Raw genomic sequence first — 17,739 nt, forward strand, 5'->3', positions numbered from 1 at the left:
AAATGCTACGTATCAATTTTGATATAAAACTGGCTTATTTACATGCATAATTTGTAAGAGGGCAGTTATTCACAGTCATGATTAGTCCTCATTACTGCTGCGGGGGTCATTCCCAATATTTCCCTCTGAGAAGGCAGCTTCGTAGAAATTAAGGACAGCTTGATTGGCACCGATTTCAGCCAGCAAGGATCGAACGTCGGTTTTTTTGGCATCCTTCACAGTGCTTTGACTTGGAAATTCAGTGGGTTTGAAATCTGGCCATTTTTTGCCACGTTTTAGTAAACTATGGTAGCAGTAGGGGAGGGCGGGGCAAGAGGGCACCCTTAACTTTTGAATCAGTATTCCTTAGTAGCTGAAAGTAGGAGGGCAATGGTGAGTGTTGCAGTATAAACTGTGGCACTGTAACTACGGCCTGTATGGAGGTTGAGTGAGTCTTGCCATTCATTCTGGATATCTAGCGACAAGAACATTTTTTGTTGAAGGGTGCCGTTTTGTACACTAGTCGTACAAAACGGCACCCGGTATTGGGGCAAATCGGCCCCCCCCCCATAAAAGTGAAAGGAACGTCCTTGTTTTGTATTATACAAAGAAATTTATTTGTTAGAACACCGAAATTAACATCTGTCGAAGAACCAACAACAATTTTGAACATAACATCAAGCTTTGGGGTAGTCATGTAGATCCCCGGCAGAGACACCGAAATTAACATCTGTGGAAGAACCAACAACAATTTTGAACATAAAACTCCAAGCTTTGGGGTAGTCACGGAGATCCCCGGTGGAGACCGAACGGAACACGAATCGCCCTGTTTGTGACAGCGACAGTTGCACAGTGTGCAGCGACCCTACAACACAAAGAGACATACTAGACAGCTGACGGAATACGTCAGGGACCTGACTTTGTCCATGATTACAAACTTGAACAATTTAAGGTCGGACGATTGAGACGTCTTAGGGTGCATAATCCACTACGGTACCCGTACCGGTACTTGCCATTCCCTCAGGGAAATGACTAGCCTATCAGACGATTAAGCACAAATGTCACATATCCAACTATAGGTGTCGTTATCCACCCCAGCACATTCGGTATGTGCCCACAATTTGCAAGAACCCTGGCACTGTATCCAAGGATCTCCCGGGATTTCTTTCTCTCCACAGAAAAAACATTCAGTATCATCAGCACCCTGGTCATTTGATAGTTGCTGCAGTAGCTTCCTCTTTACAGGTTTCGTGCCTTTAACTGGTTTCTTCCCACCTGACTTTGGGATTCTCTTGGTCTTCTCAACTGTCTGTTGCTGTGACTTCCCTGTCTTCAGCTTCTTGGCTGATTTCAACTTGCGTTGGTACGGACTAGCTGTGATGTGTTCTGCGCTGCGTTTTCTGCTGGGAGCTTTAGCCTTTTTCTTTTCTGCCTCTTTTGCTTGAGGAAGTGGGGAGATAACAAATGGGGAAATATAACCATCACTGGCATCTGAGTTCTCGGTGAAGGAAGCATTGAATATCTTTGATCTACGGTCAACAACCCTAGAAACCTTATTATGATCACGTGCAGGCAGGGGGTTATGGTCCTCTGTTGTAACTGATAAAGTGCGGGGAAGTTTCTCTGGCGGCGGGCGGCCCAAGGCAGCTGGTACAGAGGTGCAGGGAAGTGTCTCTGGCGGAGGACGGCCCAATGCAGCTGGTGCAGAGGTGCAGGGAAGTGTCTCTGGCGGAGGACGGCCCAAGGCAGCTGGTGCAGAGGTGCAGGGAAGTGTCTCTGGCGGAGGACGGCCCAAGGCAGCTGGTGCAGATGTGCGGGGAAGTGTCTCTGGCGGAGGACGGCCCAAGGCAGCTGGTGCAGAGGTGCGGGGAAGTGTCTTTGGTGGAGGACGGCCCAAGGCAGCTGGTGCAGAGGTGCGGGGAAGTGTCTTTGGTGGAGGAGCGCGGCCCACGGCAGCTGGTGCAGGAGGGTTGTGGACTGTCTCTGGTGGATTAGCACGGCCCAAGGCAGGTGGTGCAGGAGTGCAAACTGCCAAAAAATAATGTTTTCTTAAGGAAATAAATAAGAAACCTCCTCTTATTGTTGTAAGAAAGTGTACATGTACTAAGAACATATTAAACATGCAGTGCAAAAAGAGCAAGATATCGATCAAAATGAGCAAAATATTATATACCATTAATGGGTGGCAGTGCTGGTGGTTCATTTGCTGCAGACTGTAGCTCATTGACTGTCTCACACTTACCGTGGGTCTCTGGTACCTCTAGCTGATCAGGGACATCTGGTATCTCTGGCTGCTGATCGGGGGCGCCTTCTATCTCAGGCTGCTGATCGGCGTCGTCTGGTATCTCGGGCTGCTGATTGGGGGCCTCTGGTATCTGAGGCTGTGGTTGCTGATCACGATAAACATCTGTAGCATCTGCAGGGGCAAACTCGTAGTCTTGGAAAATGTCCCTGTTAAGAGGAAAAATCCCTGTTTTCCTGAACCCATTTCTAGCAGTCAGGGCTGTTGCAGATTTCAAATAAGCTTCAGTGAATAGTGCAGCCACCTGGTATATTGTAACACAACGGCCTGGGTGGTCCCTTAGCCATCGTTCAACTTCCTGCGTGTAGAAAGTTGAGAGCGGACGCATGAATGATACGTCTAATGGCTGGAGTTTATGGCTGGTGTGAGGTGGTATTGAAACAATGTAAACCCCATTAGCTCGTGCGAGGTCTATAACCTCAAGATTCTGTGTATGCGTAGCGTGTCCGTCCAGGATCAGAAGAACTTTATTTTCCACAGTGGCACCTGACTGCTGAATGAAATGTCTGAACCATCTCACAAATATGTCGACCTGCATCCACCCGCTCTTATGGTATGCTGCAACGGCACCAGGAGGTGCTGCGTCCATTAACTGCCGATTCTCTCTGACTCTTGGGAAGATGAACAATGGTGGAATGAACTGACCTGTAGCACTCATACAGATCTCGGTGGTGGTCAATGTCCCCCTCTCAGCCGACGTACGATTGCCAACTTGCCGGCGACCTCTTAATGCCAGAACTGAAGACGGAGTGTTTGGAACAGTAGTAACACCAGTTTCATCACAATTATAGATGTTTGAGGGAAGAAACTGATGCTCTTGACACACTGCTTCCAGAATGTCGAAGAAGCGGCCAACTGCATCTCTGTTAAACCCATTTGCACGTGCTGCTGAGGTATTTTCTGGTTTGCGTAAGGACAGTTCCTGATGACGCTGGAGAAAGTTTGTCATCCAATCCTTTCCTGCTATTTCATTCTTAAAGCAGTGATTAATTTCATTTCTTTCTGCTATCTGGTATGCCAACGAACGAAGCTCTTTGGTTCCGATGCCAAACATTCTTTCTTCCATCAGGACTACATAGCGCACAAGATCACTTTCCATTTCTGGTGTCAAAACAGTTTCATATCGACCAAGGACCTTACTTGCCCCCTTAGCCTTTTTGTTCGTATCATGCACTCGACGTTTCAGTGTCGTTTTAGGCACATTGAACTGTCTGGATGCTCGTTTCAGCCCCATTTCTTTACTACGGACAGCCGTTATTGCCTGTTCCATGGACACCGTGTCCCATGAGTTTCTGGTGGATTTTCGCTTGTATTCTCGTGGCATCTGTAATGAAGAAGGACGATTCGTTATTACCCTTTCAGTCCTAACACATGAATAATCCTAGGGCTAGGCACACCTACAATGGCAGACTTTACTAATATAGTGCTACCATCTGCCATTAGGGGCCTCACCTGGTTACCGGTCCTTTGTACACAGATTAACTGCTTTATGCATTAGAATAGGACTGGCTATTACTTGGTTAATCAGATTAGGATTGAGTTTAGGGTTAGGTTTAGGATTAGCGTTAGGATTAGAACAACCACTGTCATTAACCAAAATGACCCACAACTTGTTAGTAAAAAGATGATGAAAAATGAGCGTGCCAGCAAGTCAGGTGGGGAAAAACCCAGCCGCCACATGATGGCAGAGATAACAACAAAGTACATGACTGACTTCATGACGTCAGAAATTTCCTCATGACAATGAAATTACGTCACGGTGACTCGTAATGGCGCAATGATTTCACAACGTCACAGATGACGTCCTTTGAATGGCTGCAGAAAGCCGAGCTTGGAAAAATGGTAATAAAGTCAGGATTGCGGCCACCAGGGGTACTATATTTTTGCGATCCCGTTTTGAAATCAATCCTATGGCGTCCTAGATTTAATATGCCATCTCAATTTTCATGTTTTCTTAAGAAATGAAAGATTCCCTCGATATTTTGACACAGCCATGCATTGGATGTAGTGACTAGGACCGCTAGGGGGGTGACACCTAACGGCAACATGATATACTAACCGAGGTTTGGTAAAGTCCCTCATTGAATTTCAATGCCAAAACTACATTGGAAACCAATTCACGACAAAGGGGCAAGACGGCACCCCCTGCTGGGGGAAAACGGTACTGGGTGCCGTTTTGCCTCAGCGAGGGGATGCCGTCTTGCCCCTTGGGTATTAGTGTAGAAAAATATCGGGCAGCAGAAAAACACAATGCAGAAGTAACGAATAAGGGCTTTCATGTGGAGGCACTCGAGCATGGTTGTGCACACGTGACATATCATCGGCATCTACATTGCCTCTAGGGTGCAGTGCACAGTACAGCATCTTTCTTACCTTTTAGTGAAACTCACCTTTTTGAATATCTGTGAAGAAACGGGAACAGTGATCTCTTCAAAATGTCTGCCATTCATGTGAAACTAGTTGGTCACGTGCCCCATTAGTACGCAACACATATGCTAGGTGGGGCCACCTCTAAGTGGTCGATTTGACAGTGTGCCGTTTTACCTAGGGGTACCGTCTTGCCCCGCCGTCCCCTATTCGCCCGCATAGGTGGTTTTGAATCCAACATGGTCGTTTTTCATATCGGGCATCCGTGCTTCGCTAATTTTGAAAGACTTCTTTGTCTCTTCACAAATTTCTTTGTGGCAGCCTTGAAGTGCATTGAATGCATCATCTGCTGGGTTCGATTGCGAGTCCACATATCTCCACCGTTGTACATCTGATCCCTCTCGAATCACAGCTATACGGTTAGCGACAAATGTATGAAAACGAGCAGTCTCATTAGAAAGATATCTGATTACAGACATACTATCGGTCCAGACGGTGCTATTTATGCTGATGTAATTACTGTAAATATAATTATGTTAATTATGTTGAGCTATCTGTTCAATATATTGAAACCTTTTGATACAGATCAAATAGTTTTAGTGCTTTGTATTGTTATGTTTACAATGTGTCACCCTAAACAACAAATAAATTTGTTATGTTTGTTGGTTAAAAAATAGTTTGTCTACTCTTTATGCAAAAAACATTTATGCATTTACTGGGACAATACATGTGCGGAAATTACACAGGAAAAAACACACAGAAATGATTGCATCTGCTAATTCTGACTCTGTATTATTTAAGGTGGTTTTTAGGATTTTGTACGTCTTCGCAAGTCCTATGATTCTCTCAACGTGGACACGCTTACTTGCAATTTTTCTGTCCTTTGTAACACTTTTGGCTGACATTCTGTTATGATGATATAGAAAGTTTATCCATATGACAAACACATTTGTTACTTCCTTTTTATTAATTTCAAAAAGCATAGACAGCTCAAAATTTGTTTGTGCCAGGCGTAGTTTTACAATGTTAAAAATAACTGATCTTCAGGGGCGAGAGAGGGTGACACACCATAATAATAGTTGAGTGCATTAGTCTCTCCTAGAGCCCTGAACAGCAAAATAAAATTGCCGTATGTTTCCAAACCAGTATATTAATGAAGGCGTTGTGGATGAAATGCAAAATTTGATGCTGTCATTCCTCCGCTTGATTTTGTTTGTGTAGATGCATCTTGAGACAATATTTCTGTAGGACGTCCACCACCTGAAAGGTCTGCCTTTTCATCGTGACATTTGATGTCCACCTCAGCTCCAATTTCCTGCCATGCATGAAGACTTTCTTTAAGTCGAATATCTTCTAAGTTCGATCTTCTTCTGGCCCGCTATTTCTGTTTCAGTGCTGAGTCAGTCATTGTTTTCCAAACCAAAATGTGTGGGACAGCACCTGGTTTGAGGATTTTATTAATAGTGGCACCCTCTGAAAAATAATTTCACATTTAATAACAATTGCACAATCATAAACAATATGCATTTTTTATTTGCACATGTAAAGTCCTCTTTAATCTAGACGAGGGCCTGGATGCATATGTCTGCAGTATTTAAAATGATATGTGGTACATGGTACGTGACACATTTGTGTATGCTCTAGTTTGAGCCTTAAATAAAATTTAAGTGTTATTTAAATGTAATTGTGTCATTTAAATTTAAATGTCATTTACATCTACTTGCGGTGTTATTAGTCATTGCGTTGTGTTATTAGTAGTTAGTGAGATCACGTAAAGACACTACTTGGTGTAGATTACTATGTGGCTACAACGGCGAGTATAAGTGTAAGCCGCAAGAAACATAGGAAGTAGAAGAGAGAAAAGTGAAGTTTTTTCTAAGGGAAGACTTATAAGAAGGGCTTCAAACAGGCGTAACTGGGCGTAACTACACTTGCCCAGTGGTCATTTATTCTTTGTGAAAAGGAGAGCGCCTAATCGTTTTGGCACTCTGATTTGAAGTACACGGGCAGTGGGGATTTATGAGACAGGAGAAGGCCGCACGGTGCGCTTTAGCTAAAGTTATGATGAGGGGCGGACGTGATGTGGGGGCCGGAATGTTTCTGGGGAATGCGCCAAACGTTTTATTGGTCGCCTTCCCCGTCGCGTCGTCATGACTGACTGTTGCTCTCTCGCGCATGTGCTGTGGTGCTCCGACGTCGCGACTAGTCAGAGACATGTGCTGTGGTGAACCACTTATACTGCTCCGCTTTCCAACGTCACAGACATGCGCTGTAAGAGCCAGTCATGATGCTGCGTTCACTGGTCGTGCGCAGTGCTCTCTATCTATTTAAAAACTACTACGCTATTTAAATCCGCCGTGCTATTTAAATCTCGCGCACTCCGTAAACTACCACGCTCTGTTACACTGCATTAGCACCATATATACCGAATGACACTGGATATAACCAAAACAAAAACCCTGCAAGAGCAGAATGAAAACACAAATTAATACAAAGTCATCTTTTCTGGCAACACAAATATCTCATTTAATTACTTTACAGAAATAATACGGTTCACTCCAAGCCTCATATCATAGACTACACAAATAATCACAACACTAATCTATCAAACATCTGATCATGAAGATAATATAGTAAGTTTTTGCAACAATTCCCTTCCATCAAAGTGGCAAAGAAAGCACATAAAACTTGATTGCCCCAACTAAATACTCTGTATACATGTACATCCTCTGCTACATAACATCTTTATGCAGACAAATTTTTAGTAGAACGTAACAGTTGTATAAACGGTGGTAACTTATAGATTTATTGTAAACCCGGATAAAACAATACACATACCAGTCAGCTGCCGGGTGACGTCTCTCCCGTTCTACCCAAACCCCTGCCCTTTTATCTGCCTCTCTCGTCATCGACCTGTTTCTACGCTTATTGTCAAGGTTTGTTGCCCCTTGACCGGTTGCCCGTATATACCGTCATTAAGGCGTCCCTTAATGATGGCTGGTTGACAATTTTAGCTCTGTTCTTGGGTAGAGTCGAGGCCGTTGTACCCCTCGTCCGGTCGTGAGAATCGTCCGTACCTCCCTTAATGACCATATCGGCCATACCGTCCGTCACGTTAATTTATATGCCTAAGTAGGCAGTTAATGTCTGGTGGGGCCATCCGTCAGTCGTCCCTGAACGATTGTATGTGCTTTCTCTCTCTAACGTTCTCACGGTACAACATTTCTCTACTACATGAGTTCTCATGTGTTTCTTCGTACTCGGGCTGGAGAAGGTCTAAGAAGAGTTCTTTCTTAGAAGGCTCCTCTCTCAGTTTCCTGAGAGTACTATCCGAGTCACTTAATACTCGTCCGAATAAATCTTTATCTCGAGTTAGGACGCTGAATGGGTCTTGTGTGCAGGCTCTAATCTCCGAAAGAACATCCTTGGCAACACTGATGCCCTGGATATGATCTAGCTAACTCTCTGCTGAAGTGTAAAAATATTGCATCCATGGGCCAGTCAACATTTTCCACAGGATTCCAAGGACTTTGATCTCTGCTACTGCTGTAGGGTCTTCAACGTCTTTCTTTATAGAAGACTGCAGGCCACCACATGACACTGTTCCTGTCTTGAAAATCTCAAGAAGGTGTCATAGTATTCAATTAATTTTCCCTAAAATATGAAAGAGCACATGCAGCCTATTGGCACGATACCGAGGTATTATCCCGCATGGCACTCGTTCATCGTCCAGAAAAACCTTGAATCCTTTCGGATCTTTTTATCGAAATTTATTTACTTGCAGGACGATGTTACCTGCAATGCAATCGTTACCGAATAGCTTTCCCTTGCTGGGTTTCATTGCTTTGAGGGCAGAGCGACAAGAACTAGCGATGATATCCAGTGGATGCGGATGGCAGTTAAACCCATTTAATGTTTTCCCCACATTTCACCAAGCTTTCTAATTGTTGCACGATTTACCACGACTCGATCTGTCATCGAGTTAGATATATTCCCAATAATAGTTGAACGAGAGTGCTGATAGTCAGCCTGATGAAAATCTGAGTACACCATAGCAAGATGGTCAACAGAATCACAGACATTATAAGTTATGTAATATTATTACACAGATATTATTATATAATATATTCACAGTTATTATAAATGTGGTGTACATATCTGTTTTCATTTGTGATCAAGTCAAGAACATGAAATATTAACCTGAAAAGCCAGCAACTACATCAGTTGGTATTTTCGCAGCCAGTCCTATCTATTGAGTGTCACTATATTTACCACGATGATAATCCAAGTTTAGCGCGGACTATTTGACAATGTTAGCACGAGTGCGTGCACTCATGTTTCGCAGGCGTGCGTTTTGATTGTTCGAACGAGTATACTTGTGTTTCGCTTGGTAACGTGTTAAACGAGATTCAAACTATGTTATTGCTATTTTTGTGGCAATAACTTGAATATTTAATAATTATCTGTTTGCAGATGAGATTTCCCAACAGAGGGAGGAATCATTCCACTTGACAAGCCCCAAAGAAAGACGTTTCTTGTCTTGGCAGGTGAATATCGCTATAATATACATCGAAAACATGGAACACATAAACGAAGTCGTACATAAAACAATTGTAGCAATAATGGTAATGTAGCGTTCACGATGACAGAAGTTGGCCATGTGTGGGGGAAAAAAGCATCTGCTAGTGTTTGTGCCAGTGGGACATAGTGGGAGAACACAGTGAGCTTAATTATTAAATAAACTATTATGTTGCCTATTCTTTCAGACATGGGACCTTCTCAGAGTGATGTACTTTGGTTTCACGGGCTTGGTTTCAAGTTTCATGGAAAGGCACCCAGATAACTTCATATCAACACTGAGAATTAATGGAAGTGCTGTTGAGACACTGTTTTCACAGTTTAAGGCTCGAGCCGGAGGTAAACTGAGTTCATTAAACTATGAGACATCTCTGAGGAGTTATTTGACCAAGATAAACCTAGCAGTAGCAACAAAAACCATTCATTATAGTGCGAGAGGCTACAGAGATGTGGAGCTTAAGATATCACACGCACCAATGATAAGAAAAACTAAGAAGTAGAGATTGCACATAGTATAGCTGCCTCAATACTTGTTATACAGCTACAACACCGATTTTCCCACGTGGCGACGCGGTTACGGGGTTACGCGGCCATCAGTGTTTGGAAAATCGGTGTTGTACCTGTACTTGTATTGTAAGGTTCATTGTTTGGTCTAGGTAGAAGTTACCGGTAGCCTACTGTAAGCCGCTTGGGAAATTCATTAGCCTGTGGGAGATTGCAACTTCACGTATAAGAAGGCCATTTTTTTTTAGCCATTTTTGAAAAAATGTGCATCTTATACGCTATAAAGTACGGTGTGCTTTACTTCAATTTTGCAATGCACTGTTTTCATACTGTTTAAAAAAATAAAGAAAGCCATAGCAAACATATAGTTAATGCTCAACTTTGAAATATGTCGTTACTGTTATTTCTACCGTAATCAAAAGGTCATGATAACAATATTGTTAATAATCATGTTAAGGTTAGGTCAATTTACGTTTTAACACAACTATACAGGTTGTCTCGGAGGTTAAATCCTCCCTTTGTAGTGGTGAAACCCTCATTTTCTGCCTGAATTTGTGTGCACGCTGATACAAATTCATTTAGTCTTGCATGCACAAACTTTTGCTGCCACATAGTGAAAAGTGAGTTTATTGCTTCATCACTGCATTGTGCATGTTCCATCGATAGTGTGTGTCGAACAGCCTCCACGAAGCTCGTCTTCAAACTGCTTGCTACTTGCACCTGAGCAATTGTCACCTGCATAAACCAAGTTGAGCTATTGAATGAAATCAAGAGATATGCATGCCCGTTTTAATGACTTATTATATCCAGCCAAGAGTGTATTAAGAAGGCATTCTTAATACGCTCTTGATCCAGATTATCTGTCACTAACTGCATGTATAGGATTTTCATATAATTTACAGTGAAGTGAAGAACAGTCTTTTAGTAATGGCTTCTGGTTAAAGACATGTAAGTTATAGTTTTCAGTCAATGTTTAGGATGCTATTATAGTATTACAAGTTTTCCATTGTATGCAGCCTATAATAAAAGGGGCACGGTCAACTCGACCAACGCACCAACTCTGCCAGCTTTTTGGTGAGCTCACTTTTCTGGACACTGATTCGCCGGCTTAATCGTAAAATGTTTCACATGCCCCAACGTCTCCAGCAAGCTTATTTCAACCTACAACATGAGCTGTCCCACCTCCAGGCGAGTGAGCTCGCCACACTGGTCGTTTTGGCAGCCGCGGTTTGGCGCATGTTATCTAATAAGGTACTTGCATGTATATATGTGTATGTATGTGTATATATATATATATATATAAGGTCATTATATGCGATGTATGTTGGCTTTAAGTATACTGTCATTTGTCATGTTTATTTGGAGTGTAATTTAAATACATTTATGTATAAAATAATAAATGTAATTAATGTATTGAGTCATTAAATTTGTGTAAAGGTATACTGTATGCATTCCTGTATAGCTATTTAGTGTAAGAGATTATGAAAATTGTTATCAACAAATGCTTTCTAATTAAGAACATTATAATTGATTTTTTTACATCTATAATAATGTTAATGATTTCACTCATTTAATCAAAAATCATTACCTTAATGAGGTCTTTGCCATGTTGATTGAATGCATCTTCATTCGCGTTAAGTCTGACAACATTGTCCAGTGTTCGGAGCCATGTCAGAAATGTGCGCTTCGGTATCCACGTGTACCCTAATATTTTTATTATTATTATTAAATCTTTATTGCATGTAATTCAGATACAAATACATGTACTGACGACAGTTTTTTTAATGGAGAAAAAATCTGATAAAAGCAATAGTGTGATGAAAGCAAGTTTCTGACTGATACAGTACGAATACACATCATGGAGAAAAAATATATACAAAAAAAACTTCAGCATATTCTGTACTAGTACAGTGAAAAAAATCTTCAGCCAAGTCTGTACAAGTAAAGTAATTAAAGACTAAAGTAGCCTACATCATTTTGACACTTATGCGTACCTCTGTCTCTTGCCACTAGACCAGTTGGAAGTGAAGCCAGCTTTTTCTGGGATCTGGTCAAAGTACACATTTTCGCCAAGTTCAGCATTTCAAAATATAAAGTTTTTTTCTTCCACTTTCCTTGGCTGCGAACTCGTAGAAAGTTGATAAGCCTAGCCATGCAGCCACCTCCTATGCGAAGCAGCGAGTACTTCCGTCTCTGCGTGAAGATTTACTGTTTCTTTTTCGTTTACATTTCTGCTAGTGCTAGTACCACTAGTACATTGAGACATACTTATAATGAAGGAGCTCAGTGTGTTCTGCACAGCATAGGCTACTGAATGTAGAACTGCACTATTGCACTTGCCGGATAGATAGTCAGTTGATTGAACACAGCCATTGTAATTTTTTACGCACTGTCCCCAAGTTGAATCGATGTTCACGCACTTTTCGCCTGCGAGATATTTTGAAACTAGAGTTAACCATGCAGTTAGAAACGTTGCGTATCTTGTATGTGTAGACTTTTCCATCGTGTTGTTTTCATATTGCTTGCAAAATTTATTACATAAGTCGTCCACTAAATTCCGTCCGGAAGGTGACAACTTCATAAAGTCTACATATTTTAGTGTAGCTCCATCGAATTGGTGCTCCTTTTCAACTGATTCCCAAATAACCGAATAAAAATCCTCAGTGTTCTCTTGCTTCTGTTTTTCTACACGCGTTATAATATACTTTATTTGATCATGCGACAGTTTTGTTGATTTTATATTCTTTTTCCTTCTACTATCCTTTCTTCCAGTCATAGACGCGGCCATTACTCCATGACGTGTTGTTATTGATTGCCATAGTGATGACCCCCACCTCAGTCTGCTTGTAGTAAATTCCGTAGTAATGACGTAATGAGTCAGCGCCACTAGCGGCGACCGGAAGCAACACACTGGCCAACACTTCGAGAGAGGGCCGCAGTATTAACTGATCTCGAGTCGGTTTTCGGCGAAAATACCAGATTTTCACCACTCATTATCTCAGCGTAGGGGCATAGTAGGGACATGCGGTTTGTTTTATATGAACAAGGTAAGACAGCTGATCAATAATACTGCAAAGGATCGTCAAAATAAAACGGGAAAAGTTTATTAATTCGACTAATACTGCAACATGGTTTCAGCATTTTACCGTTGTACGCTCTCCTTCTTTATCTGCTCTTGTTATTATGTAGAAATGTTTAGGATCCTTACTCGAAGGGACCACTCCAAATCGCCTCCATCTTTCCATTTTTTCGCCCCTGATTTCTCATATTCTTTCTCAACACGTGGTCCCCTTTCTTGGAAGAGAAGGATTTCACGCCCTTTAACTTCCTGGCCGCATATATCTGTTTCTGACTGTCGCATGCTTTTGTGCTGTTGCTCTCCACCTTTAAGACATTAAGCACACTTTTTATATGACAGATAAGTCGACATAAATTATACATCACTTGCAACAACAAAATGTATGGCCTTTAAACATTTCATAAAAAGAACTAGTTTGATTGAAAAACTTTACCGCATAACAATAAATGAACCTGTTAGCTATGACTGGTTTTACAATTAGCCGATCAGTGCTACGTTGGCACTATCTGCATACCCGATGCAGCTAGCCCACATCTATTTTCCATCGGGTAAAAGGTCATTTCAAACGCTCGCGAATAGGACTCTTGCTTGATTAAAACACGCTAAAAATAGTCCATTACATATCGCGTCAACTTCTTTGCTTTACCTATCATTATACAATGAATTCAATTTAACCTTTTTTTAATTAGCTTCATATTGTACTCTCTGTTAGCCACAGCAGTTGAAATATCTTCTTTAGATGGCACAAACACATTCGGATTCTCCTCAGCGGCATCCATCTGATCAATTAGCACATGAGCAGAACAAACGTCAGCAGAGTATATGCCAGAGTTTTCTAAACCGGCTGAATGGATGAATTTCTGGATGCATATACAAGTATATTTACATATTTAATTTAGGAAAGAAAAAAAAGTTTTGGGAATGTGTTTTGGCTTTACCAATTAACTTTGGGCAAAAATGAGTGGAGTGGGTAAAGAAACACTGATGGCAAAGTTATTGGTTTGTTGACTGAACATGCATTCATGAGAGCAATAGCTGGTATGATAAATGGATAGATGGTTAAATTCTAAATGTAAGCAAGATGAGAAAGACTCGCATTTCCGTGGTATCTAAAATATGCAATAGCTAATTTAATACATCGCACCAGTGTACACACTTTTGTCACGCTGTGCTGTAAATAGGAATGATGATATAAAGCCAAACTTGTGTTGTAACCGGAATAATCTTTAATAACTCATACAATATAGACACATCGCACGAAAAGAAACAAAACCCACAATCACCCTAGAAACTTCCAACCTAAACACGTTTACAATTCTCCCTAATACATCACTGTAGCCGCATAAAGATGCGCGACGCAGTCTGTCTTCCCAGACTATTACTACAACAACCCCTAGTCTAGCCTCGCTGACAAATTTATGTAACACGTGCAAAACAGATGTTAGATTATCTCCCCTTTCCCCAAAACGATGACTACCCCGCTGATCTACACTTTAACCTAAACCTAAACAATTCCAACATAATTACTACCCTAATACTTTCCTAACTCAACCCAACGAGTGAAACGTTTTTCATTCCGATTAAACAACCCACAATCAATACACAAACATTACAACAATTAAAATACAATAAGAAAACACATATGAAGCATAAGGCTTCCTATACAAAACAAGTAACGATAAAGTTTGATCACAATACAGGTCAGAAACTCAACACATTTGGCAGTGAACATTTTGATACCTCGGCCATTACTTTCACGCTTGCGTCTTTTTATGCTGTAACGTACGTGGCGTATGCGTGTACCGACACGCATTACCGAAACCACGTTTTCAGCCATGTGCTCCGTTATATCAGGAGTCTGATTATATCCTCATAATCCCATTAACGCACACAGGGGCATTAATACACACAGCACCGATGTGGTACTTAGAACCTTTGTCACTTCCACACATCATACAGCCAACAAAAATACGCAAAACTGATTTCATATTTTCGATGAAATGTTTTAGGCATATATCAAACTCTAATGGAAGAATGTGTTTAGCAGTCTGACAATATAGTGTAAACGTACCGTTACGACACCTTTTAGAAAACGATCACAAATTTCTACATAAAGTTTTACGCAAAAGATTTCCCACACAAAGACCGTCACGGTCACAAGCGTCTACTATGAAAAAAATTATACCGCGTACATAAAACAAAGAAAAAAACAGATAAAAAATACACATTCCTGACGATGTCACACTTTCACGTCCTCTGTCTCTGCTTTGTCAACCTTGCCTTCTCCGTTCTGCTCTCCCCTCTCTCTCTCTCACATAGGCCGAGACTCGACTTGCCCTTGCAGTTTAATGGGTGCAACACCAGCCGTTCCTTCCTTCACGTTGACTTACTCACATAGTTCACGCCGTGTGCATATCCACCGTTCTCTCTCCCGCGTCTCGCTTTCTGTTCCCCCCGTCTCACTCACCGCCATTCTTCGTCTCTGTCGATCGCTCTCCGTCGTTCTTCCTTCTCCATCTTCCTTGATCCACCGTTCTCTCTCCCGCGTCTCGCTCTCCGTTGTTCTTCCTTCTCCATCTTCCTTGCGTATAGTCCGTAGATCGATATAGTAGAACGTGGTACCTTACGTGTTTTGCAAAACCCAGTAGTACGTCTGTCACGAGCACCAAAATGTAAACACGCGTTTATATTGTAATAATTTATATTTAAAAGAATCAAGAAGAAGTATAGTTTTGTGTTCACTAAATAAATATATTGTTTACAATATACAACCGTCTCTACGTCGCTCCCTGTCATAGTCTCGTCTCCCAGTTCCAACCCCGTTCAAATTCCGGTCTTCCTATATATATGGCTCTCTCGTCCAATCACAAACTAGCTCTACTCGGCACAACCAATCACGCACCACTCCCATTCGTCGTATTGCGCGCAAAGGTCCATATGTCCAGCATATGTACACTGCGCTACTTATCGCTTGTAATCCAACTGCTAACTGCCTAATTCCCACAACCTAACTATTTATAATCTATATTCTAAACGCCCAACCCTTCTCCTATTTACAACTAAAACTGTCTACAATTACTAATGCAATATAACATGTGCAAAACAAATGTTACAGTGCATTACCTCCATGGGGGTTCTTGGGTGTCGTCCAAACATTAAAAAAAATGGGGAGAACTTTGTTGAGGCTTGGACCTGAGATCTCAATGAGAAGGCCACGTCATCTAAGAATAGGTCCCAGTCGTCCTGCTTCTCATTCACTAGCTTTGCCAGACGGACCTTCATAGACTGGTTGGTCCTCTCATCAAACCCATTGCACTGAGGATGGTATGCACTGGTCACAGAACGAGCGATGTTCAAGGGTGTTAGGATGTTAGGGTTAGGTTGTTTTTTTTTAAGTGCCTAGTAGTCATATCCTAAGTGCCTAGTAGTCATATCCTAAGTGCCTAGTAGTCATATCATATCGCATCTAACTGCCGGGTGCAGGTGAGGGCGGAGCCACGTCACAGATCAGTACTTAGTCACGTGACCACCAGAAGAACGCCGGTGAAAACAACACGATCGTGTCACTGGCGCCCATAGGATTACTGCATAACGATACGAATGGGGTTAGCCGCTAGAAACAGTTGCTGCTGGAGGGCAGCACATATGAAGAGGTGAAGAGTATCCGCCTACCCGGATGCACACCCGGGCTAAAGTATGGCGAGTTATGAGAAACAGACGGTACACTCTCTAAAAGTAAAACTTTTGTAGCGGACCGTGAGGTTCGCCAGGGGTTGTAGTGACCGTAGCATAGTTCACGTTGGGAGTAGTAAATGAGAATGACAAGTGTTCTGGTTGTTACTTAATTTATTTCCCTTGTGATACACTCGATCAGTGAGGTTGTGAGCTCCAGTGACCAGAGTTAAACTAATAGAAACAAAAACAAAACCGAGATTTACAATCACGAATGGAAAGACAAGTATCGTTAATACGACAGAAATAGGTCGACGTTAAATAGGTAAATATTATATGCATATTGATGCTAACGATGCGTTTAAAGCTAGTTTACGCCCTATAGGCCTGAGAGGTTATACATGTACGTTCCTATACAAATTATATATGACGCTATAAATTTACCATAAATTTCCACAACTAGCAGAAAATAGACTTTAAATCAATAAAGGTAATTCCTCTAGATCACATAGATGTTACAATAACGCTCGATGGCGTGTAGATGACGAGATATTTAGATATTTAAAATTACAGTAGGCACACAGGCCATGCAACTTGATATAAAATATACAGGGCTAATATAGGGCCAATTCCTAGTTGACAACCCCAGGTTTAAAAACCACTTTTTTGTCCGATAGATGGCGCCACTACGCTATATAGACCTTCTGCGCGTGACGTCACAGAAAAGTTATGCCGCCATCTTGGCCGTCAAGCTAGCATATGGCCGTAGTAGGTTTTCAAATGAAAAATAACAACAATCAACCCGCGGTGAATGAACTTTAGTCAAAGATGGGAAAAGTGTGTGTTGCAGAAGGTTGTCATAAGCGAGAAGACTTTTCTCCAGAGTTACATTTTTATCGTATACCAAAGGACAAAGAAAGAAGAGCTAAATGGCTTGCAGTGATCAATAGAAAAAATTGGACGCCGACAGAACATGACAGGCTATGTAGTTCTCATTTCATTTCTGGTACGTTGCGAACGATTTGTTTATGTTTCCTTGGTTTAAGTTTTCTGAAGAGAAATAAATGTTACAAGGACTGGAAAACGCCTTGTAACATTTATTTTTCTGAATAAAATAATATTTTTAATAAATTAAATTAAAAAAATAATCTTTCTTTCTGAATAGTTTTTTTATATGCATGTCAGTTGATAGATCAAAACATAATAATATGATCGAGGAGATTGTAGGCCTACCTGATTCACAATCTACTTACAATTT

General features: G+C 41.5%; 2 protein-coding genes across 4 annotated transcripts in view; one reads left to right on the plus strand and one right to left on the minus strand.

The window, feature by feature from the left end:
* Positions 1 to 300: 300 nt before the first annotated feature.
* On the minus strand, positions 301 to 4,796 carry LOC106817633 (tigger transposable element-derived protein 6-like). Of its 3 annotated transcripts, XM_014822315.1 has the most exons (4): positions 4,672 to 4,796; positions 2,222 to 3,605; positions 1,255 to 1,419; positions 301 to 844 (listed from the first exon to the last, which is right to left on the minus strand). In XM_014822315.1, the coding sequence occupies exons 1-4, from the start codon at positions 4,729 to 4,731 to the stop codon at positions 657 to 659; spliced, it is 1,797 nt and encodes a 598-aa protein (XP_014677801.1). In that variant the 5' UTR covers positions 4,732 to 4,796; the 3' UTR covers positions 301 to 656. The 3 variants fall into 3 exon arrangements, with proteins under 3 accessions (XP_014677801.1, XP_014677800.1, XP_014677802.1); XM_014822314.1 differs by having other exon boundaries at positions 752 to 1,419; XM_014822316.1 differs by having other exon boundaries at positions 752 to 1,419; positions 4,655 to 4,759.
* A 12,413-nt stretch (positions 4,797 to 17,209) lies between these two features.
* LOC106817631 overlaps positions 17,210 to 17,739 on the plus strand; it is a 2,525-nt gene continuing 1,995 nt past the window's right edge. Inside the window, exon 1 of the mRNA XM_014822313.1 lies at positions 17,210 to 17,487. Within this exon, the coding sequence (XP_014677799.1) occupies positions 17,310 to 17,487 (178 nt within the window). The 5' untranslated portion in view covers positions 17,210 to 17,309. The remainder of the gene's footprint in view (positions 17,488 to 17,739) is intronic.

The sequence above is a fragment of the Priapulus caudatus genome, unplaced genomic scaffold (genome assembly GCF_000485595.1).
Source record: "Priapulus caudatus unplaced genomic scaffold, Priapulus_caudatus-5.0.1 Scaffold1803, whole genome shotgun sequence".
NCBI classification, from domain to species: domain Eukaryota; kingdom Metazoa; phylum Priapulida; class Priapulimorpha; order Priapulimorphida; family Priapulidae; genus Priapulus; species Priapulus caudatus.

Excerpts from the sequence above, each read along its gene's own strand:
- LOC106817633 (XM_014822314.1), bottom strand. The coding sequence starts at position 4,731 with ATGAATGGCAGACATTTTGAAGAGATCACTGTTCCCGTTTCTTCACAG. Across the intron at positions 3,606-4,671 it reads CTTCACAGATATTCAAAAAG|ATGCCACGAGAATACAAGCG; the intron begins GTGAGTTTCACT and ends TCTTCATTACAG. Across the intron at positions 1,420-2,221 it reads AGAGGTACCAGAGACCCACG|CAAAAGAGGCAGAAAAGAAA; the intron begins GTAAGTGTGAGA and ends CACTTCCTCAAG.